This window comes from Kalmanozyma brasiliensis, assembly GCF_000497045.1.
Source record: "Kalmanozyma brasiliensis GHG001 unplaced genomic scaffold PSEUBRA_SCAF5, whole genome shotgun sequence".
Classification (NCBI taxonomy): domain Eukaryota; kingdom Fungi; phylum Basidiomycota; class Ustilaginomycetes; order Ustilaginales; genus Kalmanozyma; species Kalmanozyma brasiliensis.
This window is the reverse complement of record NW_015961988.1, coordinates 211,882-236,314: the sequence shown is the minus strand read 5'-3', so window position 1 is coordinate 236,314 and position 24,433 is coordinate 211,882. Positions and strand designations below refer to the sequence as shown.

The window sequence follows — 24,433 nt, the reverse complement described above, 5'->3', positions numbered from 1 at the left end:
GAAAATTTGTGTGCTAGACAGCGCTGCGGAGTTTTGGCTGCAGGCGCCAAGAAGAGCGAGCAACCGTGCACTTTTTTTTGTCGGAAGAAATCAAGACCTCTCTCTTATCGAGCTCAGATCTGTCAAGAAAAGGGCTCAAGCCAGTCCGCCAGGCTTCCAGCCGAATTGCCTCTGTCGATCCAGATTGGCTGTCCAAAAAGACCAGGCAAATCGGCTGCAACACTTCCGTCAGACGGCAGCTGAGCACAGCCGGGCTTAACTGAGCCCTAGTCGAGCCGAGGCTTGCTTCGTGTCCTTGTATGCGTCGTCGTCAGAAGCCGGAGTCTCACTGTGCGCCAGGACTGCCTTCGCTGGAAGATATCCGTGGAGGCCGAGATCTTTCCGACAAGGTAATCAACAGACTGAGCTCTGCTCTGCTCTCCTATCTCCACGTTCATCACCCACCACATCCCCGGTCCTCTGTCTGCTTTCCTCATCCACGACGAGATCTCGTCCAAGGTTGGACCTCCTCGCCTACTGTATATATCGCATTCTGCCATCTGGTCGGAAGGCTCAAGAGCCATCGAAGGAATACGTCTCTTCTCGGATCCTACGTATCGCAAGCATATATCCTCGTTCGAGCTCAACACCAGCTGCTCACATTCATCGCGGTCGCTCCCCCAATCTACTCCAATCGCAACTTTATCTTTACACGCTCCAAAAGCTCGGACATTCCGCAACAGGCGTGCGAAACAGCTCTTCTTATCATCACAGCAAGCGCACTCAGCCTCTAGCCTCTACAAGCTACAAAGCAGCCAAGTCTCTCCCTCCACAGCCGGAAGCTCCGATTCCAATCACGCCAACATGACTCAAGCCAAGACCGATTACTTTGGCTCGGAATCGCCGCTCAGCGGTCCTTCGAGCGGAGGAGCCAGTCCCTCCAACTCAGCCATGCTCAGCCCAACATCGAGCTCGGTAGGCGCGTCGCAGCTCTCGCTTCTCGCTCTCAATTCGCAGCGTAACTCGCCTTCCACCTCGGCGTGTACTTCGGTCAGCGATCTCTCCTCCGAGGCCGACAAGCTCTCCCTCGCCCATGCAAAGGAGCGCCGCACTGCAGAGGCAAGTCCCCTCAACAGGGCCAGCAATAGCAGCAACATCGACGAAGAGGCGGAAGGTAGCGCCGACGATAGCGAGGCAGCCGCCATCGAAGCAGAGAACCGCAGGGTCGAGGAGGAGCTCGATTCGGCGCTCGCCTTTGGCGCCCAAATCGTCCAGCGAGAAGCGCGAGCCCTTGCCATGGCAGCCAAGCGTCTCTCGAAGCACCAGGTGCAACAAGACGGCTTCCGACAGGCCATCCGTCTTGTGATGCGCGCCACTACGGGCGATCGAGGTGGAAAGGTGGTGCTCACCGGCGTGGGCAAGAGCGGCATCATCGCCAAGAAGCTCTCTGCCACCTTCCTCTCGCTCGGCACGCCCTCGATGTTTTTGCACCCCACGGAAGCGCTGCACGGTGACCTTGGATTGCTCACGCCGCACCGCGACGTAGTGATTGCACTCTCCCACTCGGGATCGTCGCCAGAGATCCTCGCTCTGGTTCCGCATCTCAATGCTCGTAGGTGTCCCATCATTGCCCTGGTCGGCAAGCGAGACAGTGCCCTTGTCAGGGCATCCGACGCCTGGATCGACTGCGCTACTGGCAAGGATGACCACGACTCGGATTCCGAGGAAGAGGAGGACGAAGAAGCATGGTCAGAAGCCGTAGCTTCAGACTCGGACGGCAATGCAGAAGAGAGCAGCTCCGCAGACGGTCTGCCAGAGCTGCGTAGGTCGAGCGAGCCGGTTGCCTCTACTTCTGCACCTCAGAACGGGTCCATTCTCGCTGCCCGTCGAGCCACAATGCCATCCTGCGATGCGTGCGACAGTCGCAAGCAACGCTCCACAAGGAGAAAACGGAACAAAGCCCCACGACCCACCACCGACGAGGCCTGGGACGACGTTCCTGCGCCGAGCAGCAGCACCACGGTCGCATTGGCCATGGGAGACGCGCTCGCCTTCTCAGTGACTCGCGCCAAAGGCCTCGGCAGAGACATGTTTGCTTTCAACCACCCGGGCGGCAAGCTGGGTGCTGACTTCCGATTGCAAGGCCAATCTGTGCCATTGCAAACGTACGACCCGAAAGGCACCGGCACCGAGAGCGCGGTAGCTACCCCGATTGCTGCATAAGTTGTCTCGCAAATCGGCAGATCGACCTCGCACACCTCTCTCTTATCCTCGACTTTTGCAATAGACTTACTGCTTTCGCCAGCATGGCGAACTGCACATTCCGCTCCGCAGTGACAGCATCATGACACAGCTCCGGTATTGATGAGCAATCGTGAGCAATCGTGAGAGACCGAGGGGCTGGTTCAGTGTGACATTTCAAAAGAGGACCCTTGCACCCTCCCTTTTGGCAAATCAAAAATTGCTCGCTGAGCTGTGCGAGCCTCCGTCAGTCATCGTTGTCGGCGATTGCGCTTTGTTTCAGGGTTGGACGCATCCTTCTTCCCTTTGCTAATCAACTCTGCCTCTCATCGGGTCTCCATCATCATCTGCGTCCTCCCTCGACGCTCCAGCGCAACCTCTGCACGGGCTCGAGTCCCTTCTTTCGGCTTCGAGACCACCGAAAACCCCCAAACCTGAGAGGAAGTGCAAGGCGGCCTCAGTCGACCTCTTCGCATCGCAGCTCGGCGTCGAAGCTACTTGGGACGGCAACGCTCCACTGCACACACAGTTAACAGCTGAACCCATCCGAAGACACCACGGACGTCGTCACGACTTCATTCGGGCCTCGTCGCATCGCTCCGCACCCCTCTAGTCGACCTGCCTCGGCTTGCGCTACTTGGTTCCGACTCCCACCACGCCTCATTCCATTTACAGTAGCATTCCTTGACAACGGACCGCCGCGAAGCTCCTTGTTCTTCGGCTCTCGGCTCTATTGTTCCTGACAAAGGGTAGACTCGCAACTTGTGATTCTGGTGTCAGCTTTCCCACGTTCTTGTCTCCCCACCGCCATCATCTCATCTCAGGCAACGGCATGCATGCACTCGGGCCTGCTTTCTCTCCCTCCCAAGGCGCCGCATCTCCCATCCCGGACTCGCATTGTCTCATTTGTCTCACTGCACCATAGCCTCTCCAGCCTGGAAGCCAATACGCATTCTCGCCCACCATCGCAGCCACCGAAGCGTCTCGAATCTGTCTGAAGGATCCGCTCTCCCAAACAGGCTTCCTCTCATCAGCGGATCATCTTACTGCCAAGCATTCTCGCCGCCCTTTGCTCTCCACAACACGAGTCGTCATCGCTTCTCGAGGCACAGATACAGACCCGATGTCTGTCACGCCGCCTCAGCAAGGCGGTCCAACCGACCCGTCATCGTCCGAGGTGGACCCAAACGCCGGTCCAGCTACTGCTAAATGGGGCACAGTCACGGGTGGCATGCGCAGTCCACCACCCGCTCCTTCCTCGGGCGCCGGTGTCCGTCGCAATCATACCATCCATGGAGCCCGACAACACGGCAAGCCAAGATTGGAGAAGCATTTCGAGCAGCCGGAAGACTCCTCTGCATCTGCGCCAAGATCCCCAGACGCGGCTGCATCGGGTCATTCGGCGCCGCACAGCACCAGGTTCAACGACGATCAGCCGCTTTACGGACTTCAGGCCTCGCCATCCTCCAGCAGGGAAGCTTCTCTCGCCCACTCTTCGTCCTTCTCAGCCACAGCAGGCAATGCGGCCGAGTTCGTTCCGTCCCTGACCCCCTTGCAGGCTCTCTATTCCAAATCAGGCGTTTCCCGCAATCTTTCGCTGCCGAGTCGTCACACGAACAAACTCACCACCACCAACTTGCCGTCCAGCGCCACACAAGGCCGCACCAGCCAATTTAACAGCCTCTCGGCCATCACAGGAGGCTCTGACCTCGACGATCACGACTGGGAAAAGCTCATCCACTCGAGCAACGCGCTCGGCGACGAGCATCATCAGGATCCTCACGCTTTGAACAGCCTCTCTGTGCGCACCGATCAGCCCTGGTCCTCGTCCCTCTTCTCCACTGGCCAGCTCGGTGCGCCCGCTTCGTCGTCGCATCCTACATCGCCCATCACCGGATCTGGCCCCTTTTCCGAGGCGGCTCATCTCGACGGTAGCGTCAGCGGCGTCGATCTGTTTGGTGACACGCAAGCTTTGGGTGGCTCAGCGAGCTTCCTTCGTCGTCATCAGTCCCTCAATCATCACGCAGGACGATCAGCAGGTCATCGTCTGGCAGCTCGTTCGAGTGATCTTCGTAGCCGCTACGCAGGCGATGCAGCCGACTCAGCGACGCCATCGTACCCTTTGCAAAGCGACGCAGCATTCAGCCCCGTACGCCATACCACCAGCTTTTCCGCCACGAATAGTCCCGTGATGCCGTCAGGCTACTCCAAAGCACCTTGGAACCAGCCACCGCAAGAGCCCATCGGATCGCCATCTCGCTTCGCCGGTTCCTTCCCGTCGCAGAGCCACGATGTCCCGCACAACAGATTGCCTTCTGGTTTCGACGGGCCCACGTCTTCCCTTGCCGACATCAGTCAGAACCTGTCCAACCTCGACATTTCGGGCTCTTCTGCGCTGGTTGCGGGCGACGATCAGGATTCGATCACCCCGACGAAGCACTCTTTGTTCCCCAACTCCGCAGCGCAGAGCAGCAGCAGCGGCGGCGCTGACGGACAAGCTCTCGGCGGCAGAAGACTTCCTCAGCTGGTAACCAGCCGCGACGCCCTACAGCGTGGCCAGCGTGTCAACGGCGCGTCCGGTCCCATGTCAGCTGCCGCCTTCGTGCCGCCGATTGGCCATGCGCACACTCGGCATCAGTCCAACGACCTGTTCGCGATCGAGGCTTCTACCTTCGACATCGAGCCGTCTCATCGATTCGGACCCTTCACAGCAGCACCGACGGGCGGTTGGCAGGACAAGGACAGCATCGCGGGACGATTCGGCGATGCAGCATTAGGCGGACAAGCATGGCCGCAGCAACCTCACTCTACCATGAACATCGATCCCAACCTCATGGCACTCAGCATGGCTTTGGCGCAGGAACAGAAGCGCAACGCGGTGCTGCAAGCGCAGCTCAGAGCGCGCAGCAACCACTCAGCCGGATCACCTGATCCTCTATTCTTCGGCATGCAGCCGATAGACCTCAATGGTCCGATGCAGTCGATCGGACAGCAGCTGCGAGCAGGTGCTCTGCCGAGCTCTCCGCCGATAGGTGGAATCGGCAATCTCCCATCGCGAGGTCAGCCATTCCCGATGCAGCAGTCTACGCCCTCCCTCCGGCCTCCGGGCATGCACGCTGCATCGCCGCCCTCTGGACCCGCACCTGGACCCACCCTCGAGACCGGTGGAGCCACGCCGGTGGACGCGACATCCCTCGCCCTTCAAAAAGGCTACAACCCCCCACCTGGCGCCTTCGGCCCCCCACCCCCCACCGCCCGCTTCTTCGTAATCAAATCCTACACCGAAGACGACGTGCACAAATCCCTCAAATACGAAATCTGGGCCTCGACCGACAAGGGCAACCAGCGACTCGACAAAGCCTTCCGGGAAACCGCGCACACCGGACCGATCTACCTGTTCTACTCGGTCAACGCCTCTGGACATTTTTGCGGGATGGCGCAGATGCTGACCCCGCTTGACTACGCAACGTCCTCCAACGTGTGGGCGCAGGATGGCAAGTGGAAGGGAACGTTCAAAGTGCGGTGGATCTACGTGAAGGATTTGCCCAATGGGCAGCTGCGGCATATCCGGCTGACCAACACGCCCGAGTGCAAGCCGGTCACGCAGAGTCGGGATACGCAGGAGCTGACGCCGGAAGCGGGGCGGGAGGTGTGGAGGATCATGTCCGAGTATGGGGCCAAGACGAGCCTCTTGCAGGATTTCAACTTTTATGAGATGCAGGGGAGGGGTGCGACGCAGCAGCAGCAAGTGGGGAGCCCAGCAATGGGGTTGGGCAGGAACAGTCCCAATCCGGGACTGACTTTCCCCGCGAGTCCGGGTGCGAGGAGCGCAAGTCCCAACGGGGCAAGGAGGGGGCAGCAGAGTGGGACGCCTCAGAGACCCCACGGTGTTTCAGGGCTGGGGTTGACAGGCACCCCGAGGAGCGGCGTCAGGCAGATCAACGACCTCCGGGGAGACGGGGGCGGACTGAATGACACGACGGCGGCTCAGAACGCTGGACTGGCCCCGTCGGCCATCTGAGCATCACCCTGGCTCTCAGTCATCGGGTTACACACTCGCTTCAACGAGACACTCACACCTGGAAAATCACCGACATGCAAAATACCACTGTCATTCAATCGACACCTGCCGATGCCCTTGTGGTTCTTGATCGTTGCCCTCTTGTGTGTGAGTCTAGTACACCGGAAAGCCAGGATCCCTCTCCCGACTGTATGCACGCAGACCGCCAACCAGATCAGATATTTTCACCGGCCTCACCTCTCCCCTTGCCCCCTTCGCCTCCTGCAATGGGTCCACCGGCGCAGCCTCACCCTCCGCCTTAACCCGCAGCAGCTCACGAACAGCGACCCTCGAGTCATTGCCCTTCTTGCACACCACCAGCACCTCTTTTACCCCCGCCGCCGGTTGCGCCTCGTGAATCCTCTTCCACGCCTGTGCCGGGTTGCGCAGCAGCGTTTGTATCGGCACATTGATCGAGCCGTCGAGCTTGGCGATGCCGAACTCGATCTCTGGCCTCACATCTACGATCAGCGCGGGTTGCATGGCGGCGGCCTGTGTTCGTGGACCCTCCTTCTCCGCAGGGGTGGGAGTGAGGCCGCAGAACGACACGTAGTCTTCGCTTTCCAAGTCCCGAATCATGGGCTCGGCGACTTGGGCGGGGTCTCCGCAGGCGCGACAAGAAGCGACACGACGAGGACGGATCTTGACACACCGAAAGGGCATCCCCGTCAGCGGGCTGAGCAGTGTCAGCATCGGCGGGGTATCCTCCCCTATCCTAGCTAGGATCTTGACCGCTTCCAACGCCTGCATGGTCCCCACCAGCCCAGTGACGCCACCGAGAACGCCTCCGTCTTCACAGTTCGTCACCTCATCCGGTCGAGGCGCTTGCGGGAACAGACATCGGTAGCATGGTCCTCGTGCCTCTCCATCCCCCCGCGCCTTGGGCGCTGCAAATTCCGCCTTGATCCGTTTGTGAAGCACCACCAGCTGGCCATCGTACCCCTGCGCCGCACCGGAGACGACTTGCACACCCTCGAGCACCGCAGCGTCCGAAATGAGGTAGCGCGTCAACGGGTTGTCTGTGCAGTCGAGCACGAGGTCCTGACCGCGCATGTGCTGGCGGGCGTTGTGCGCGCTGATGGCCTCAACGAGCGGGATGGCGGTGATGTACGGATTGATGCGCCGGGCAGCGTCGGCGGCGGAATTCGCTTTGGGTTGCCCAACGGTAGCGTCGCTGTGCAGGATCTGACGTGCCAGGTTGGACGGTTCGACTACGTCGTGGTCCAAGATCGAGATCTGACCGACGCCAGCGGCGGCGAGGTATTGGATGGCGGGACAGCCGAGACCGCCCGCGCCGACGACGAGGACTTTGGAAGCGCGCAGACGCAGTTGGCCGGGAAGACCGAAGTCGGGAAGGATCATCTGGCGACCGTAGCGGGCGTATTCGGGGAGCGACATGGGTAGCGATGGGCCATTCTTTGGAGGCACATCCCTGATAGCGTCTGGCTTGTACGACGGAGGCTGTTGGATGCTGCTCTGCTGCGGTACTTGTTCGACTTTTGCGACTTCTGATGACGGAGCTGTTGGCTTCACGATCGGTGCCGGCAGCGTCGCTGGGTCAAACTCGGTAGCTGTGCCCTCGAGAACATCGCGGATGTGCTTGAGAGCGGTGAAACTCATCAGCGTGTTCAAATCGCTCTGATCGAGATCTTCCTGACTCTGTTTGCCGCTGATCCTGCTTCGATCGAGCCAGCTCTGCTCCAGGACTTCGATGCAGGCTGTCAGGGCTGAGCCGATCGCCTTGTTGGCTGTGGTCGTCTTGGAGACACCTTGAACAAGATTCGCGCTGTGACGTTGAGATGGTGGGGATGCGGGCTCTTGCGGCTCCACGATGGGTAGCTGTTGCTCTGCTGGCCTTGGTGACGGCGCTGGCGACGCGCGGTCGAGGTTGGACGAAGAAGCAGCCCGCAGTCCAGTCTGACTCGAGAAGGCTTGCTCGAAGCCAGACGGGAAGCCTGACTTTTCGACCTTGGCGGACCCGTAGGCATTGGCTGCGGCAGCAACGGTTCTCTGGACATTGGCAAGGGCGCTGTTGAGGCTTTGCGGCAGCTCGGATCGCTCATACCAGCCTTTGGCCATGTCGCTGATGCCTTCGGGCAGGTACGCAGTCGGGTTGATGCCAAAGGCTCGCTGACCGTTGGCGTCAAGGGAGGTGGAGCCTTGCGATGCTCCAAGAGGGTCCGCTGTGGCACCGGAAGCTTGCCAGCGTCTGGCAGCAGGTTGCCTGCCATTCTGCGGAGAAGAGTTGCCATCCTGCATTCGAGCCCAAGGAGAAGCTCGTGTCGCTGGACCGGACGGCGACCTCCCGACCGTGGCAAACTTTTGAGCGTTGAAACGCTGTGTAGGTGATGCAGGTGCTTGCCGGGTAGCATCTTGGCCTTGGATTTGGCTGTCGACAGCTTGTACAGCGATGCCCAGCAAGTCTCTGTTCTGCATCACCACCGCTACTCCCGTGCTCGGCTGAAGCGCACTGTCACGCATGAAGATAGCTTGTCTGACCAAAAGGCTGGGCTGCGCCTGTGCTTCTGCAGGGTATCGTAGCAAGCTCTGTAAGGCCGAGGTATGGTCGCCGGCAAGCAGCTGATTTCGAATACGAAGCAGCATTGCGAGGCAGACATAGTCGATGAGGTCCAGTCCAGTCGCAAAGAGGCCGTCCCAAATGGCAAATGCATCGTCGAGCGCAAATTCGCGTGTGAAGATCATGCGGATCCATCGGAGGCAGAAGATCTGAGGCTCGATGCCGAGACTCTGGAGATGCTGCGCTAGGGCAGGATCAATGTGCCGCAAAAGGTCGAGGATGTGCTCGCATTTGGCGACAATCGGCAGCGGAGGACGAGCGGCCTCTGCTGATCTTCGCTGCGTCGGCGACTGTCGGAGGGACGCGGAGGGTGGTGAAGTCGAAGCTGCAGGTGCGATTGGCGCGCTCGGAGAGTCGCGCCACACGAACCAGCTCTTTGCGCTTTGCATCAGGGAGCGGAAGAGCGCGTTGACGTCGTGCTCGATGAAGACGTCGGCCAAAGCCAGCTGAAACGGCGCTTCCACCGAGTTCTGCGCCGATGCGGACGAGCGGCTGCCGGACAAGCCGCGCGCATCGACGGCACCATCGCTTCTGACCTTCCACAGAGCAGCGGCGAGCTCGTGCATACCCTGTCTGTAGCCAACGTCTTCGTTTTCGAGAGTCCAGAGAAAGAGAATGTTGGTCAAAGACTGCTGAACATGCGTCTGACGGAAGAGGTCGAGTTCGGGAAAGGTTCTTTCTACATCTTGCAAGATGATTCTCCTCGTTTCGAAGGTGGTGTAGTAAGCTGTCCATGGGTTGGAATCGTCGAGACTGAGCGGATTGTTGACCGAAAGATCATGGACGACGGTCCGTCTGATTGAGGCTGCGCCAGGATGCTGCCGCGAAGAGGAAGAAGCGCTGGCCGAGTCGAGGGTTGTGTGTGTGCCGTCGAAGCCCACCTCGGGTGGATAGTTGCCGTCCGGTGCGCGCAACAGGCGGCAACGCAGCTCGTTGTATGCATCTCTTTCCTGGTTCAAGGTGGCGGACCATGACGAAGGGATGCTGGAGATGTGCTCGGCGAGGAAGGACTTCCATTGGATCCAGCGAAGCGACGCGCTCTGGTCTTGGGCTATCTTGCCTTCTACCGCACGCAGCTTGAGCGCCTCTTTGGGCGAAGTGGTGGTACCTCGCAGCAGATGGTTCCATTGTGTGGCCAAGGAGGGACTGCTCGCAATTTGAGATGATGTTGCGGCCTCAGTGGGTCCATTGCGAGTTGTGAGGGCCGAGAAAGTGGCGGCCAGGGGATCACTCATGCTGCCAACCTCGAGGCCCGTGAGAGATCACCAGGATGAAGTCTAGCTGGATTGTGATTCGCTGACTGCTGCAGTTTCAGACGACGGCATCCCTCTCGCCGGCAGCGTCCGATGTCTGCGTGGCTGATCGTGACGCTGTGAGTCACGTCAATGCGGTGGGAAGAGCTGGAGTGGGATGAAGGAGTCCAACACCTCAGCTCGAGGAATCGGCTAGTCTGGTCAGGAGGCTGAGAGTGGAGTAATTTCTTGCCTCCCACGCGGCGCGTCTCCGCCCTCAGACCAACACATCGGCTAGTTGCCGACGCTGACCCTTCCGACATCCGAGGCTAGTCTTCCCACGCTTCGCCTCTTCCGCACCACCATCACACTTGTCGAAGAGGCTCAGTCATTCGACATGCTGCGGCACAGGTAGCAACTATGACAGTCGAGGCACGTCCATCTCGCAACGTACCGCCATCGGAAGATCGCGAACGAATTCGGGCGTGTTCCATCGCTCTCTCTTCAGGATCGCAGCTTCTCGGCAACCTCCAATGGTCAGCTCTCGGACAGGCTCTGGTGGTCACAGACGATGCTCTCATCATCTTATCCCCGTTGACCGGTCTGCATATCGATCTCGCCAAACAAGCCCGTGTTCAAGATGTCGAGTATCATCCAGACTGGAAGGATGGCTTCCCTCACTCGGTCGCCCAGATCAACATCAAAACGTTGCTTGACAACGAGCACTCCGAACGAAGTCGCGTCATCCTCGAGTCGGACCATTCCGCTGTCGATGCGCGCTTTCAGAGCGCCAGGTGGGCTTCGGCGAGCTGGTCCAACCCAGGCATGGGGCCGCACGGAAGCTGCCTGATACTGGCCACCACCTCCGAGTTGGACCTCTTCGTTCTCGGTGCACCCCTCAATACTTGGACAGGCGACTGGAAGCTGTTCCACGCTCTCGATCTTGGGCCGGCCGCCGACTTGACGCAGCTCGATGTTCCACAATCTGCCCAGAATGACTGTGCAGGAAAGCAGGTCTTTTCTCAACCACGCGCGCTGCTAAGGAGGAAGCAATTGGCGAAAGAGGTGCTGTCTGCGACGTTCATCGACTTGGACGCTTCTGCTCAGAACGGTGACGGGGAAACCCAACATGCCTCGCCCCTTATCGTGGCTGGAACCAGGTCTGGCCACATCGTCATCTGGGAATGCGCTCCCGTGTCAGGCCTCTGCAAGTTCATCTCTGCTACACCGGTCAGCGACACGGGCATCGAGAAGCTCTCGGCGACCACGGACGTTCGGGCAACGGGCGCCGAAGCACGAGCACGAATTGCATTCCAAGATGGGTCCAGCGTGCGAATGTGTGATCTTCAGGTCACAGGGGAGGAGGTCTCGGTCTTGTTGTCGACGGCAACGCCGGTCCAGTCCCATCATTGTCAGATCACGGCGGCGCACTGGCATGGTCATCTCTTTGTCTACGCAACAATCGGGCGAGTGCACGCCCACGACGCACGCACCGGACAGACAGCGACTCTCTCACTGCATACGGAGGCAGACAGCAAACTCGATCCTTATTCACCAGTCATCAGCATCTGCGACATCTCCAACAGCAGCAGGAGCGTCAAGGTCGTCCTTCAAGACCTTCGCGAGTACCACATATCCTTGCAATCAGCAGGCACGGACGTGCTTCCTATATACCCGACCAAGCTCACAGGATACCCACCGCTAACCGAGGCTTTACAACGCAAGCACGACCTCTACCAAGCCTTCTTGGGCTACGAGACCGAGTCTGGCTCCAGCCTCTCTGCTGCTTCTATTGTGGGCGCAGTCCGCACGAATGACCGAGTCGCTTTTCTTGGCTACGACGTCTCGGACACCATCTCATACCAGCTTGAAATCGCCAAGTCGGGTAGGATCGCTCCGGCGGCGGTGCTAGACGAGGCGCTGCAGAGAGCCTCTGCGGGCACCGTGCCATATCTTCTGGTGCGCATAATCCTGGCTCTCCTGCACACATCGCAGCAGCCGGCGGCCTTCCGCGATCAACTTCTGTCCGCAGTGAAGGAGCGCTGGAGGACATTGATTAGTGCGCACGTCGATCCGAGCAACGGAGCTCAGCAACGGCTTCTGTACCTGCTGGTGTGCCGTCTGGACGACCTGCTTTCGGATAAGGCGCCACAAATGGAGACCCTGAAAAAGCAGTATCGAGCCTCCGTCTTGAGATCATGGATCCATCGATGGCGCTCCGATCTCTCGCAGCGGTCAAGCACAGATGACGAGAATCAACGATTGCTCTCCCGCCTCACCGCCGCCTTCAATTTGCTGCCGGACGCAGCACAGCACACTACCGGAGTAACACCAACAGACGAGACGTGCGCAGCGTGCCAGTCCCCGCTTACACTCTCCTGGGACGACCAGAGGCAAGACCTCGGCTGGACAAAGTGTTCCAGAGGCCACGTGTGGCCTCGCTGCTCGGTGAGCTTGGCCACCATCTCGGACCGCGAGGTGCGCGTCTGCTCGGGCTGCTGGGCCAAGGCGCGACTTCCGGAAGGGTCGGAGGGCGCTTGGCAGAAGGAACTGCTCGAGGCTGCGGCAGAGTGTTTGTACTGCGGCGGGTTGTGGATTGTTAGATAACCGCCATCGATGCGCTCATTTCACCCATTCAACCTGAAACGGATGTAAACTAGGGGGTCATTGCGACTGCGCGAATCTTATGTACACACTGCGATGGGAAAATGGGGGAAGCTGTCTACTGCTGAGCACAGCTGACGCCCTGAGCGCCGCCCTCCTCGTCGTCGTCATCCATACCGGGGTGGCCACCAGCGCCGTTGGGCTTGACGTTGCGCGCCTCGCGCTCGTCCAGCTCGTCCATCTGCACATCCTCGACGTCCACCTCCTTCTTTGTTTTTGGCAGCGCCTTGCGTGGTGGCAGCGCCTTTTCGAGCAGCGGGATGTGCTCCACGTCGATGCTTTCGGGGAAGACGACGCTGAGGTTGACGTAGAGGTCGCCCATCTCGTGGTGACGGTAGCTGGGCATGCCCTGACCACGGAGGACCTTGATGTCGCCCGGCTTGACCACTTCGCCCGCAGGGATCTCGACCGAGAGCGCCTTGTCGTCCAGATGCTCGATCAGGATCTTGCCACCACCGAGCGCGGTCAGCAGATCCACCTCGACATCGATGAACAGGTCGTTCTTCCTGCGCTTGAAACGAGGGTGCGGCTTCTCGTCGACAACGATGACCACATCGCCTGGGATCGTGTTGGGCGCCTGATCCGCTTCTTCCTTGAAAGTGATCTGCTGACCATCCTCCATACCCTTGTCGATGCGCACCTCGAGCACCTTGCGCTCCTGGTTGATCTTTTTGCCGTTGCACTCCTTGCAGCGGTCCTTGGCGTTGATGATCTCGCCCTGGCCTTGACACTCTGGGCAGGTCTGCTGCATCTGCTGCACCATGGGACCCAATTGGCGGAGGACGACCTTAATACCTTGACCGTTGCAACCACCGCAGGTCTTGACCGCGCCCTCCTTGCCGCCGCGACCGTCGCACTTTTTGCACAGCACGTGCTTCTGCAGCGCGAGCTTGGTGACCTTGCCCACGTAGAGCTCTTCCAGCGAGACCTTGACGCGGTGGACGAGGTCTTTGCCCTTGCGAGGACCGCGCGGGCGTCCACCTCCACCGCCAAAGAAGCCGCCGCCACCTCCACCGAACAGCTGCGAGAAGAGGTCTTGCGGGTCCATGCCGCCGCCCATTCCGCCGCCTTCGAGACCCTGCTCGCCGAAGCGGTCGTAGAGGTCGCGCTTGTCCGAATCGGACAGGACCTCGTATGCTGCGGTGATGGCCTTGAACTTTTCGGGATCACCACCCTTGTCTGGGTGCTCCTTGAGCGCCTTTTTGCGGTAGGCCTTCTTGAGCTCGGCCTCGGACGCGCCGGGCGTGACCTCGAGGAGGTCGTAGAACTTGGTCTCCTTGACCATGATGGATGTTTGTTATGCGGGCGGAACTGTGCTTGCGATTGTTCCTGCGTTGAGAGGGTGCGGGAGCGGCGGACGATGAGCGTCGAGATCGGAAGCCGAATCGAGGACCGTGACGAAGGTGCAAGTGTCCAAAAGTGGAGCTTTGCTTTGACAGTGATGAGCCTGAACGTATGCGATGAGCCGCAATGAGAACGTCCGCTAGGTGAGTGGTGGTGAGTTGAGGGATGAAGAAAGGGAGGAAGAGCAACAATCTTGAAATGCGTTGTCGAGCGACACTCTCACGAAATCACACACCAAGCGCGGAAGCGCAGCAGCTGCCTGAAATTTCCAGAACGCTGAAGGAACACACACACGCACAGATACCGCTCCCACCAAGAACTTCTCAAGGCGGCCACCAAACAAATTCCTGAATAAAATCTAAAAAAAAGAAAAAAAGTTTCCCGCCACGCAAGTCACCGCGCTGAGTGTCCAGCAGAGAGCTCTCTTCGAAGACACTTAACCTGTCAGGACTATCGATGATGCCAGCGTTGACATGAGGTGTGCCCATCAACAGTCGCCTCTAAGCTCGAGCCCACCGCCCTGGTGACGAAGCTGAGCTCAAGGTTGCACCGCGTTGGGCGCCGGATATTAGATGTGCTGAGCTTGAGTGAATCAACCTTCCAAAGGCTTCCATCTCGCTTGAGGGCGCCTTTCCAGCGCTTTCTTTGTTTCTCACGCTTCGCAAGCCTGAGATTTCGCGCTTCATGGAACCCGATTCCCGATTCCAAATATTCGAAGCTCAAGTGTTAGACTGCGATTTCGAATCTCGGCGTTCTACGCGCCAAATGCAGCCTCGACGTGTCACTTTCTTCTGAAGAGGCCTCGGTGCTCAAGACCCTGTCAGGAGTCCAACACTTTCTCTTTAGCGTCGTACTTTCACCTGACTCTTGACAGCGGCATCGAGCGTCAAGGCTGCTCGTATCGATCCCATATCACTACGACTCCCTACTGCTCTATCGAAGACTCGGCCCCGTCGCAGATTGAATCGACGAGATTATTCCCACGGTTCGGCTTCATTTAACACGTAGCGTTCCCACGCTCTGACCCAGGCGACCTACACACAACGCCTCCTCCGACCCTGGCGACTCTTGCGTACATCATCATCCTTACACACCTACTCGATTCGACTCGCAAGTATGTCGAACGATCGCGATCTCTTCATCGCCTACGGAGTGCTCATGGCTGGTGCCGTTGCTCCCATCTACTTTGGCTCGTATTCGTCTCTCAAGACTCCCAAGACGACACGAGACCTCCTCAAAGCTGCCAAGCAGAAGCGCAGGTATGGCGACGATTCGGACGACTCTGACAGCGACTCGGACTCGGACTCGGAGGACGACGATGTGATAGAGAAGGTGACCTCGTCGGATGCCATGTGGTTTCCGATCATGGGTTCGGCTGTCCTTTTCGGCCTCTTCCTCATCTTCAAGTACCTCAACAAGAAGTACGTCAACTTCCTGCTCAGCTTCTACTTTGGCTTTGTCGGCTGTCTCGCTCTCAGTCAGGCGCTGGTGTCCTTCACTCGCGGTGTAGTCGGTCGCGAGCTGTGGAAGAAGCTGCCCAACTTCCGACTCTCTCTCGACCAACGCGGGCAAGGGCGCATCTTCAAGCTCTCGTTCACCACGGTCGACGTGGCTCTGGTTGCCGTGTCCGCTCTGCTGGTTGGAGTGTACCTCGTGACCAAGAACTGGATCATCAGCAACCTGCTCGCTCTGTCGCTTTCGCTCAACGCCATCGCGCTCATGTCGCTCGACTCGTTCCGCACGGGCGCCATCATGCTCGGAGGCTTGTTCGTGTACGATATCTTTTGGGTGTTTGCTACACCCGTCATGGTGTCGGTGGCGCGCAACTTCGATGCGCCCATCAAGATTGTTTGGCCCAAAAACATCATCGAGGCGGTCGTCGCGCTTCAAGCTCGAGAGGCGCTGCCCAAGCTGCAATTTACCATGCTGGGTCTGGGCGACATTGTGATCCCTGGCATCTTTGTCGCGCTGGCACTGCGGTACGATCAGCTGGTCGCAAGCGAGGCCAAGCCGTCGGTGAGCTTCACCAAGTCGTACACGCGCTGGAGCAAGCCATACTTTACGGCTACGCTGGTGGCGTACGTGGCAGGCCTGGCTACGACGATGGGCGTGATGCACTTCTTCAAGGCTGCTCAACCCGCGCTGCTGTATCTCAGCCCAGCTTGTACGGGTGCTGTCTTCTTGACTGCTGCTCTTCGCGGCGAGTTCAAGCAGGTGTGGAACTGGACCGACGGCGAGGAAGAGGACAAGGACGAGAATAAGAAGGAACAGGCTAAGAAGGAGGATGGCCAGAACGGAAAGGATGTGAAGACCGCCAGAAGATCCAACCGTCGATCGGCGGTCAAGAATGAGTGAGCTGTCCTATCGTAGATCGAATCACCAACTATGGCAATGAAGCTCGATACATGCAGAGCCGACGACTGTAGTAAAGCGTGATTTCCGAGGCGGCCAAAAGAACCCGGCGAGACGCGTGACGGGATCCAGAAGAGGATCTGCCGGCTTGCTGCTCGCGTACCTCTCTTTTGAGCCACCTGAAAAATTCGCCGATGCGTCGGCGCCTGTCTCGCAGCAGTCAGAGCACAGCTGCTGACGAGCTTGAGAGGCCTCGCGGAATCACGGACCGCTGCGGCAATGCAATGCAGCATCTTGCTCGGAGTCATGTGGCAGAACTGGCGCCGGTCGAGCTTGACCTTGTGCTCGCAAAAGCACAAATCTGCAGAGGTGCATATCCTTCCGTGCGATCTCAAGATGACCCGGCCGTGGCTATTCAGTGCGCTATCCGCAGAGAAGACAGTTCGAGCAGAGCAGCAGGACGTCCACGGAGCAGCACGGCTTCGAAGAGGATCCCGAACGTCGGTGCTGCGTGACGGACGGACTTCGCCGTTCGCAGCAGCCCACAGCAAGCGCCCGCGACCGTCAGACACATGAACTGTGACTTGGGCTGAACAATATGAACTCATCTGCACGTTGAGAGCAGAGCGCGTCTGGCTCGCCGTGGGCTTGGCAGGGGTTTCTAAAGGGAAATTTTTGGCGCGTCACCTCTCGACAGCGCATCAGAGCCCAGTCCGAAGTCACAGTGCCAAGCGCCTCGGCCACAGTCAACTTTTTGGGACGAGCTCGGCATGGAGCCGACCACGCTGATGAGCCTCTTTCGCGATTCTCTTGGCTACGGCTCGGGCTGCTTCCGACTTTGACATGCTTCCTTCCCATTGTCACGCACACACACACTCTCTCGAGAACAATCACAGCTTGAATCGAACAGCTTGCGTCTGCCCTGACTAAGCTGGCCACGCCGACTCGCTGCTCTTCCGACTCGTCGACTTAGTCGCCGTTTTGCGGCAATCTACACGCAGACTCGAGTGATACTCCTCCACCGCTACGCCCGGCCTCCTCTCTTTCCATCATCATCACCTTGTCATTCGGTACGACCGCCATCTGCGACCAACACGAACTGCTTCACCACGCACCTGCGCACACGCTGCTTTCTACTTCCGGCCCGCAGCTCACGCATCAGCACGCTCTTTCGCACCAACGCGCGCAGCTTGCCGTGTCCCTCTCACTCACTCATTGTCGCCCCTCTGACCGCCCAGACAACAGTCGAGCCTCTCTCAACAGCCAAGCTGGCCTGACTCCCATGGACACGCTTTGATCTACAACTCGTCTTCGCTCTCATTCGGAACTCCACTTCTCCTCAATGTATCTCACATCGGATCCGTAATCGACCTTACAGCAGGCTTGCGTCTTCACCCTTCCACCTCACGCCGCTGGTCACCATGTCGTCCTACTCGCCTGGCTATTCGCCCGGCGTCACTCCGGGCTCAGGCTCGGGCTCGGACCGTGGCTGCTCCGGCTCCTGCTTCGATCCCGACCAACTCAAGTACCAATACCTCCAGGGCTACTTCACCGCCCACATGCTACCCGCCACCTCCTATCGATACGTCTACCTCTTGTGGTTCATCACCATCGCCGTCTGCCTCGTCCTCGGGTCGTTCCACATGCTCGGTGTCGGCGAAAGAACCTACATTGGCGCCCTCTGGAAACGATGGGCCACCAAGAACCGTGTCTACAAGGTGGGCAAGCGCGTTGACATCCACGGCAATCCCATCACCAAGGACAGCAAGGGCTTCGTTCGCGCCTATGCACCCCTAGCACATCGACAGATCTTCACCTTTCCCAGCTTTGGCCGAGTCGTGCTGCTTTTCTTTATGCTGGCCGTACCCATCGTCTTGACGCTGGTCGGCGCCGACTTTATCAGTCCCAGCGTCGGCGTCTTCAACTTTGCCGAAAGCTGGCCACCGCAGACCACCAACATGGTCGGCCTCTCTCGCCGCGCGATCCAGACGCTGCACAAGCGAGTCCAATGGGGCCAGGGCTCGTACCCTTCCGTCTCGACCTATCCGCCCTACCGCACCTTGCCCTATCGCACTTGGTGGACTTCGGGCGACCGTACCGGCGACATCACCATGGGTCTCGTGCCCATCGTCCTCATCATGGCGCTCAAGCAGGTGCCCTTTGCGCTGCTCTCGACGCGCTTCTTTGGCGGCTACGGCTTCGATCGACTTTCCTTCTTGCACAAGTGGGGCGGCAGGATCATCTGGCTTTTCGGCACCGCCCATCTCGTCACCTGGTGCATTCAGCTCAATGTCGACACGCGCATCGGCGAGCCAGTCTGGACTTTTGTCTTTATGTGGACCAAGTTCCGCTGGGGATGGGTCTCGTACGGCTTCCTCACGGCTATGATCGTCCTCTCCATCGGTCCCATTCGAAATCGCTTCTACGAGTGGTTCTACATTGCGCATGTCGTCACCGTTGCCGGCTTCATCATCACCGCCATGCTCCATCACCCTCCGCTCGCACAGTGGATGTACATTCCGCTCGCCTGGTGGGTCGCAGAGCGTCTCACCAGGGCTCTCAAGGTGGCATGGATCAACGGTCTCGGCTTTGCCGGTCGCAAGCCTCAATTCGCCGTCACATCCAAGCCACAGATGTCACATTCTCAATCTGGAAATTGGTCCGAGGGATCTCAGCGCTACATGCAACGACCGACACCGCCGCCGCCGCACCATCAGCAACAGCAGCAGCATCTTCAGCAACGGCCCGCGTACTACAGCGAGTCTTTCGGACCGCAGCATCAGCAACAGCATCAGCATCAGCAATTTGTACCGCAGCAGCAGCACTTTATCTCACGTCCTCATCAAAACGGCTCACAGCATCAGCAAATGGGGCAAGATCGAGGCGACGGCTTCTATCACCCCGCCGACCGCCCGCCGACTACCTTGGACGGATCCACGCGAGGGGACCGAACCGATGTGAGCTCGGCTTCGTCTTTCAAATATCCACCCCAATCGAGCCGTAGTTCCGAGAACGAGCATACGCTCATAGGCTCCCTCGCAGACAACGAAAGCCGCAAGAGATCGAGTCCTCCCATGCACGACGACAGTTTCGGAAAGCAGTTCACGACAATAGGTGCAGCACATCCCCTCGAGGAGCCTAGCGAGTCCAGTCCCGAGCGCAAATCAATGCCTCTGGAAAGGAGGGTCACTCGTCTCAGTGCTCGATACGACCCAGTCAACGACTTGCTCGAGGACTACATTCCTTCCTCGCAGCCATCCAATGCCGACTTCTATCCGCCACCACCCATAGAGGCCCTGCCTCCACTGCCACAACAGTACGCGAGGCACTCAGGTGCTGACGTCAAGTACTCGCTGCAAGACTCGTTCGACTCTGCACAACAGCAACCCTTGTCGGTGCCAGGCTCGACCTACCCGCCCTTGAGCGGTCGATCGCGCAACGATTCCTCTGCAGCGCTCGCGGCCCGCCCATCGACCATGTTCAGCGTCATGTCCGGCTCGATGCCGCGCCAGCTCAGACCGCGCCCTGCCATGTCGGCGGATGTGGCTGCTGTCATCCGCCCCGGCTTTGCCTTTGTTCAGCTGCTGCCGGGCAAAACGCTGCGACTGACGTTACGTACACCCAACAAGATGTCGTGGAAACCAGGGCAGTGGGTCTACCTCAACATGCCCAACGTGCGCTTCTGGGAATCGCATCCTTTCACCATCGCATCTGCCCACGACGCCGACTTTCCCGTCGCCACTCAATTCGTCGATGCAGACACCGAGAAGGGTCTCGCCCACGCGCAAAAGGCCAAGGGGGAAGAGCGCACTATGGTCTTGCTCGTGCGATGTCGACACGGTTTCACTCGTCAGCTGTGGAACTTTGTGGCCAAGAAGCGACAGATGCAGATCCAAGCGGCTGCGGATGCCCACCAAGGTGCGAGCATGTACGGCATGCCTGGCACGGCGATGGTGCCTACGCTCGGCAAAGACACAACAGGCGTGCACATCCGCGCCATCGTCGATGGTCCCTACGGCTCGTCGGACCGAACGCACTGGGGCATCCACTCGAGCATCGTCATCATCTGCGGTGGATCGGGGGTCAGCTTCGGCATGTCTGTCCTCGAGCACCTGTGCGCGTGCATGGTGGGCGCCGTGACGCTCGGCAAGGGTGGCAAGGGAGGCAAGAAGTTCTTGACGCAGAGGGTGCGCTTCGTGTGGATTGTGCGCGAGTTTTCGCATCTGCAATGGGTGGCGGCCGCGTTGAGGAGATGCATCGAGATGGTGCCGCCAGAGCAGCTTCAGGTCGATCTCTACGTGACGCACTTCAACCACCATTCAGCCCTGCCGCAAGGGCCGAGAAGCGGATCCGCCGGAGGACGCAGCCACACGTTCAGCACCTACAAATCCGATGTGAACGAATACAGCCACCACGGCGCTCCAGGGTCCATCAGTGGTACGACGTCAAGCGCTGACGTGTACAGCAACGCTGCCCGATTCACGGAAGGGCCCGAGCAGGAGGAATACGACATTACGGCCTACGATCTGACCCACTTCGACGGTGAAGACCAGAGCGCACCCACAGCCGTGGAGGAAGAGATGAACAAGCGCATCCGAAACGAGGGCAAGCTGCGACGTGCGAAAACACGACGCAACACGGTCAAACGCAAAGGTGGGCGAGGCGCCAAGCAGGCCAATGTCGAGTTGAATCGGGATGAGCAGGCCATGGAAGCGCAGCGAGCCATGTACGAGGAGCGTCACGGCCTTCGCAAGCCACAACAGCCGTACGAGCCGGAGCAAAGACCATCGGACGGTCCTTCGCTGTCCAGCAGGGCACGGAGCCACCTCGGCGCGCCCAACTATTCGCGACCGCAATACGCGGCGGAGCAGGATCTCGCCGATTCCAGAGAAGGCGGCGGGAGGATGTATGGGGGAGATGGATTCGGAGGGCACGCCTGGAGCCCGGAGCAACGAGATCCCTACCGGCACCAAGGGCAAGGTGCTGCTGGCGACAGGAGGCATCTATCGCCCCCGAACTCGGCTGGCCTGGCGATGCCCCACAGCCCACCGGGATCGGGTCTCGGGCCACTGTCCGCTTTCGCCTCGCCGAGCCCATCTCGTCCCGGGTCGGCGAACAACGACCTGGTTCCACCACCGCCGTTCGGATCCGCTTCAAGGGCCAGCACGCCGCGCATGTCACCATCCCCGCTCGGCACACCGTACGGCAGCGAGTATCCTCTCCGCAACAGCTTCCTCGACGCCGACGAGACCGACACCATTTCGCGGCAGAAGGCGGGCTCGTCGACGCTCAACCTGCTCAACACGGCCGTTGCCCCAGCGCCGTCGCCAAAGTCACCTATGGACGATGCACCGATCGACCTCGACGCCGAAGAGGACCTCGACCTGCGCGTCGTCGCCGAGCTCGCACAACCGGGCCATCCCAAGCTCGACCGCATCATCCGACAGGAAGTCGATCGAAGCCAAGGCCGCACCCTCGTGGCTGGATGCGGTCCCAAGTCGTTGGACGTGGTGCTCAGGAGCATCGTCAGCAAGCAGATCGACCCGACCAAGGTGCGCAAGGGCGACACGAGGGGCATTGTGAATGTGGTCAGCGAATGCTTCGAGTGGGGAGGATAGACTCGTGTCATGGATCTGTAGTATTGCAACTCAAACATATTATATGGACATCTCACATTCTCGGTGTGTGCTGCTGAGTGGTTTGGCATCAGCTGCACATCTCACGTCCCGCTGGAGGCTCTGCCTCGGCTGATGGCCAGCTCCCACTTGCATCTCCCATCCTTCTCTGTTCTGCCTGTGAGTCGCTGACTCGCGTCGAATCTCCGTGCGCTGCCGAGCGTCGGCAGAAGACATTGCTCATGTTTCTCGAGGAGCATCGCGGTCCCGGGTCGATCGCAGGAGCTCCATGGGCCTTCGCACCTTACACTGCAGTCTGAGTCTGCTCGATGGCGTCCAACCGCTTGCCTAAAGTACAAAATCCGTAAACGTCCGCAGGAGGGTGTTCAACGTGCTGCCGAAGAACAACGCGATGACCGTGCTGGTGAAGATGATGTTGGTGTAGACGAACGAGAAGTCGGGGGTGGCCAACTCGACCAGCCTGGGCAGGGTGTAGATTCTCGACTGACTCTTGCTTACTACCCACCTTCGTTCCTCTGGTACCTCTTCCTGCTGCTGTCGTTGCTGTTGGAGGAAGTGCAGCAGTTGCTCCTTCCAGCCCATTCGCGTTGCGGGCGCGATGCGATTCGTCCCCGTGCGTCGGCGCTGCTTCGCCCTCTCCTTGGCTACCACCTCCTCCCTCGGATCCACCGGCGCCAACGGCACCACCACCGCCCCATTCAGATCAAACCCCCGATGCGCATCCGGCGGATGTCGACTATACTCGACAAACACCTTCCTCAGCTCCAGCGTCACCACGACGCGACTCCGCGCGGGCAACCGCAACGTTGTTTCCAGCACAAACGGCTTCCTCGAGACTCTCGCCCCGCGTGTTGGCTGGTAGAGCACCTCCTCTACCGGGTCCCCCACATCCGCCTCGCTGCGGAGGAGACCCGAAGGGGGGTCGGGGAGGAAGGTCACCGTGGGAGACAGGGTGTGCAGGTAGGGCTTGACAAAGTAACCCAGCGTCTCGAACCACAGTATTCGCTGAGGGACCACGTCGTTGTTGGTAAAGACCACCTGCAATGTCGTTCGTTCCTGCCCGCTGCCGAGGAGTGTCCGCTCCACGCCTAGCGCGGTGGACGTGATGTTGCGCGGATAGATAAAACGTACTTCGTGCGGCCACCTCATCGCCACATCCAAACTCCCCTCGGCAAGCGCGCTGGGGAGGTTGTAGAGATACTCGCCATCCACCCGCAGCTGGTGGGCCCACCGCTCCCTGAGTCTCGCCTCGTACGCCTCGCCCTCGGCCTCCGTCTCAAACGCCAGCAATCTCGAAGCGGCCAACTCGTCCGTCACCTCATCCACCTCGTCCAACACAGGAAAGAGCTTCGCTTCAGCGCACTCGCCGCCGGGTCTCGCGCACACCGAGAAGCCGGGCAGGGGCTCAACATCGAACCTCGCCCCATCGACCGGTTTGAGCAGTCGCACGATACTTGTCTCGGCCAACGGACAGGTCGATTCCAACGACCGCCCGAACACTGAGCTCATGCTCCAATCGCGTTTGCTCACATCGCGCGTCACCGCCGGTTGGAACACTGCACTGAAGGTCAACTCCACCTTCCACCCGTCCTTTTGCTCCACATGAACGGCCAACCCGTGGAATGCGGCGCCGAAGAGTTTGGTCGGGTTGAGCAACGTTGCGAGTCCGGCGGATTGCTTGCACGGAAGCAGCTTGAGGAAGGGCGTGAGGTTTTCGGTGCACACGTTTTCCCCTGGCAACATGGCATGCAGAGTGCTCGGCCCCGTGTGGTGGGGTGCCACCGTATGTTTTTCGTCCAACGCATCGAGCGAGGTGCAGAACAACCCGGCTAGTGCGCTAGTTAATCCGGACCAGCCAGACGTAGAATTGTCGAATGTAGCTCGGAGCTCCGCACCCACGCCGACGCTCTCCTCCCCCAGCCGAAGGGGCGAACGGGGATCGAGGTAGGTCCGACGAGAAGAAAGGATGGTGAGCGGCGAACCCCAGGAATCGTACCTCCACCGACCCGAGTTGAGCGCTAGATGGACCTCGGACGCGCCGTAGTGCGCGATCGGCGCCAACAGCGCTCGTGGCAACAGGCGGAAGGAGGAGATGGAGGAAGAGGTGGTGTGGAGGGCGAAGGTGAATGTCGAGAGGAGTCGACCGTCGGGGAGCGGTTTGAGGAGGAGCGATTCGTGCAGGGTTTCGACGGGTGTTGCGTCGGGAGAAGAGGAGGCGGTGGAGGTGGGTGCCAGGATGGTTGCCAGTAGGGAGAGGGTGAGGAGGACGAGCGTGCGTCGCTTGGTTCGACGACGAGATGGTCGCCATGATGGGATTGTGCTGCCTTCTGCCATCGTGTCTACGAGC

General features: G+C 59.5%; 8 protein-coding genes across 8 annotated transcripts; 5 read left to right on the top strand and 3 right to left on the bottom strand.

Annotated features, from left to right (window-relative positions):
• Positions 1–843: 843 nt before the first annotated feature.
• On the top strand, positions 844–2,202 carry PSEUBRA_005144 (Sugar isomerase (SIS); the record flags this gene model as incomplete). The annotated part of the gene is made up of 1 exon (XM_059465535.1): positions 844–2,202. The coding sequence occupies one exon, from the start codon at positions 844–846 to the stop codon at positions 2,200–2,202; it is 1,359 nt and encodes a 452-aa protein (XP_059320414.1).
• A 1,141-nt stretch (positions 2,203–3,343) lies between these two features.
• Positions 3,344–6,241, top strand: PSEUBRA_005143 (YTH domain protein; the record flags this gene model as incomplete). Its single annotated transcript, XM_016438611.2, has 1 exon — positions 3,344–6,241. One exon carries the CDS (start codon positions 3,344–3,346, stop codon positions 6,239–6,241), a length of 2,898 nt encoding a protein of 965 aa, XP_016290450.2.
• Positions 6,242–6,394: 153 nt separating this feature from the next.
• On the bottom strand, positions 6,395–10,093 carry PSEUBRA_005142 (Rab-GTPase-TBC domain protein; the record flags this gene model as incomplete). The annotated part of the gene is made up of 1 exon (XM_059465534.1): positions 6,395–10,093. The coding sequence occupies one exon, from the start codon at positions 10,091–10,093 to the stop codon at positions 6,395–6,397; it is 3,699 nt and encodes a 1,232-aa protein (XP_059320413.1).
• Positions 10,094–10,510: 417 nt separating this feature from the next.
• On the top strand, positions 10,511–12,697 carry PSEUBRA_005141 (Transcription factor IIIC, putative zinc-finger; the record flags this gene model as incomplete). Its single annotated transcript, XM_059465533.1, has 1 exon — positions 10,511–12,697. One exon carries the CDS (start codon positions 10,511–10,513, stop codon positions 12,695–12,697), a length of 2,187 nt encoding a protein of 728 aa, XP_059321614.1.
• Positions 12,698–12,812: 115 nt separating this feature from the next.
• PSEUBRA_005140 (Heat shock protein DnaJ, cysteine-rich domain protein) lies at positions 12,813–14,039 on the bottom strand (the record flags this gene model as incomplete). The annotated part of the gene is made up of 1 exon (XM_016438589.1): positions 12,813–14,039. One exon carries the CDS (start codon positions 14,037–14,039, stop codon positions 12,813–12,815), a length of 1,227 nt encoding a protein of 408 aa, XP_016290448.1.
• A 1,175-nt stretch (positions 14,040–15,214) lies between these two features.
• On the top strand, positions 15,215–16,453 carry PSEUBRA_005139 (Peptidase A22B, signal peptide peptidase; the record flags this gene model as incomplete). Its single annotated transcript, XM_016438605.1, has 1 exon — positions 15,215–16,453. One exon carries the CDS (start codon positions 15,215–15,217, stop codon positions 16,451–16,453), a length of 1,239 nt encoding a protein of 412 aa, XP_016290447.1.
• A 1,418-nt stretch (positions 16,454–17,871) lies between these two features.
• Positions 17,872–22,068, top strand: PSEUBRA_005138 (Ferric reductase transmembrane component-like domain protein; the record flags this gene model as incomplete). Its single annotated transcript, XM_059465532.1, has 1 exon — positions 17,872–22,068. The coding sequence occupies one exon, from the start codon at positions 17,872–17,874 to the stop codon at positions 22,066–22,068; it is 4,197 nt and encodes a 1,398-aa protein (XP_059320412.1).
• Positions 22,069–22,413: 345 nt separating this feature from the next.
• PSEUBRA_005137 (GPI transamidase component PIG-T) lies at positions 22,414–24,420 on the bottom strand (the record flags this gene model as incomplete). Its single annotated transcript, XM_016438590.1, has 1 exon — positions 22,414–24,420. The coding sequence occupies one exon, from the start codon at positions 24,418–24,420 to the stop codon at positions 22,414–22,416; it is 2,007 nt and encodes a 668-aa protein (XP_016290445.1).
• Positions 24,421–24,433: the final 13 nt, after the last annotated feature.